The sequence below is a fragment of the Seriola lalandi genome, unplaced genomic scaffold, assembly GCF_002814215.2.
Source record: "Seriola lalandi dorsalis isolate HSWRI2012SDOR001 ecotype SW California unplaced genomic scaffold, Sedor1 jcf7180002054985, whole genome shotgun sequence".
NCBI lineage: Eukaryota > Metazoa > Chordata > Actinopteri > Carangiformes > Carangidae > Seriola > Seriola lalandi.
The window spans coordinates 79,340-81,667 of NW_019525534.1; the positions used below are offsets into that span (position 1 = coordinate 79,340).

General features: G+C 43.7%; 1 protein-coding gene and 1 gene segment (V, D, J or C); one reads left to right on the forward strand and one right to left on the reverse strand.

The window, feature by feature from the left end:
* Positions 1-2,142, reverse strand: part of LOC111647334 (uncharacterized) — an 8,909-nt gene extending 6,767 nt beyond the window's left edge. The window contains exon 1 of the mRNA XM_087171340.1: positions 1,894-2,142. Within this exon, the coding sequence (XP_087027466.1) occupies positions 1,894-2,065 (172 nt within the window). The 5' untranslated portion in view covers positions 2,066-2,142. The remainder of the gene's footprint in view (positions 1-1,893) is intronic.
* The window catches only part of LOC147817224 (Ig kappa-b4 chain C region-like), a 57,076-nt gene that overhangs the window by 46,611 nt on the left and 8,137 nt on the right, over positions 1-2,328 (forward strand).

The following is a 2,328-nucleotide window of genomic DNA, read 5'->3' on the forward strand; positions in this document are numbered from 1 at the left end:
CTTGAAGCTGCTCTCCCTCCTGACTGGTCCAGAGTTCCTCCTGTTCCTCTTTGATGTGTGGGGGCTCTGGGTCGTCCTGGTCCTCCTGGTCCAGACTGGAGCTCCACTCCTGCTGCTGCTGCTCAGAGGAAACATCTGCTTGACTCACCAACAGCTGCTGGACCTCTGCATGAAATCCTGAGATACAGACCAACACAGAATTTATGTTGACCCAACATTAAATATTATAATATATGTTACTGAGAACAGTGATGAACTTGAGGATATTTCATTAATTCAAGAAAAAGATTTGAAACCTACATATCTCTTAATATTTGCCGTTATGGAGCACGTTCTTGGAGGTTCTCTACCAATAATCTTGACCTTTTAATCGCCTGTTAATGATAAAAAAAAAAAAAAAACATGACTTCTTCTCTTATATTTATGTTTTCATGTTTTCATTTCATACAGTTGCCATTATACTGGAGGGAGGGAGGAGCGACAGGTCTTTCATTTTATTTCCCACAATAATTGTTTCCAGTCTTTCATTTACTTTGAAGTATGAGGGACAATGAGAAGGTCTCTCTTCTCTCATCTGAAGGTGTTTCTGTTATTTATCTGTCCTCACTGATATAAATAGAGTAAACAAAACAATAGAAACACCTGTCAGCATAAAACACAAAACAATACAGCCACACAACTACAGCCTCCAACATGATCTCAGAGATGAATCATCACCGCTCTAAAACTGTTTCCACCATTACTTTTAGCTAGGTGAACCTGACTAATTCCTGGACACTGTACACGATTGATTGATTGATTGATTGATTGATTGATTGATTGATTGATTTGTTTAGTTGTTAAGTTTATACATACTTATTTCTAGATTCTCACTTGTTATGTTCAAATATTTATATTTATCATTTGTTAGTAGGCTCAGTTTTCAGTTCCAGTTTGATTCGGTTTAGGCACCAAAACTACCTGGTTAAGTTTAGGGAAAGATCATGGTTTGGGTTAATGATTATTTGGATTATTATGCTGCTTTCTCCCTCTTTCTCCCTCAACCAAGCCGGTCAAGGCAGATGGCCGCCCTCCATGAGCCTTGCTCTGTACAAGGAGTTGTTTCTTGCCACTGTCACTAAGTGCTGGGAATGTTGTGTGTCTGTAAATAATATTATAAAGAGCAGAGTCTACACCTGCGCTGTGTGATTCAGCTCTTTATACATAAAACTGACTTGACTTCTTCTTTAGAGAGCCCTTCTGCCAGAGCTTCTCCCACTTTGAGGCGGACAGCCTAAAACACCTGGGTGCTGGTCTCTGCGGTGCAATTTGCACCCAGGTGTAAACAGCCAATGTGGCTCCTTACACCTGGGTGCAGCATTTTTTTTTTGTTGTTGTCTAACACCACCTGGCTGTTAATAGAATCTGCCTTTAGTTAACCCATCAGGTTTGGTGGTACACTACACACATGCTCACTTCTTACTGACATGACCACTGCAACATTATAAAATTATTCCGGTTTATTTCAACTTGCTGTATTTCCCGTGCAGGGTGCAGGGTGCAGGGTGCAGGGTGCAGGGTGCAGGGTGCAGGGTGCAGGGTGAGGTCTGCCGGCCAGTTGCCCCGGATGTAGATCAGCATACTGTCTGTTAGAGTCGGCTATGATCCGTGTTTACCTCCAGTCAGACTCAAGAGACAAGAGTGTGAAACGATTCATGTAAAAGTCACGGTGATTTGGAAAACTCATCGTCTCCTTGAATCTCAACAACGGAGGTGGCGACAACAACCCAGAGAGCGACAGCAGCCACGTTTGTGGCAAAATACACCAGGCTGGAATAAAGCGGGAATTATCCTTTCACTAAAACAAACAAACAAACAAACAAACACGTTTCCAGTAGTGTAGAGCAAACGCACCTTTTTTCTGCGCTGTGATCTCAGGTTTGAAAGCCGCATCCAGCAGCTTCTGGTGGCGGTTCATCTCCTCCTCATACTCGGTCAATGTTTGGTCTAAAAGTCGGAAGATCTCCTCCACAGCGGCGGCCAGCCGCTGGTGGATGGAGACCTTCAGACTCTGGAGTCTGGACATGGTTCACAGAGTCACGGCGGAGGAGGGAGGTCAGCTCTCTGATGACGGCGTGTCCGTCGTTAGATCCAGCCGCTGTGTTCACTCACTGCCAAGTCCACTTTAATGTGAACAATCACTTCCGGGGAGCGTTTACAAAATAAAGCTCATCAATGGTCCTTCCGTTGTACTGGTACCGCTTTAACGCCCGTATTTATTTTTATTATTTTTACACACACACACACACACACACACACACACACACACACACACACACACACACACAC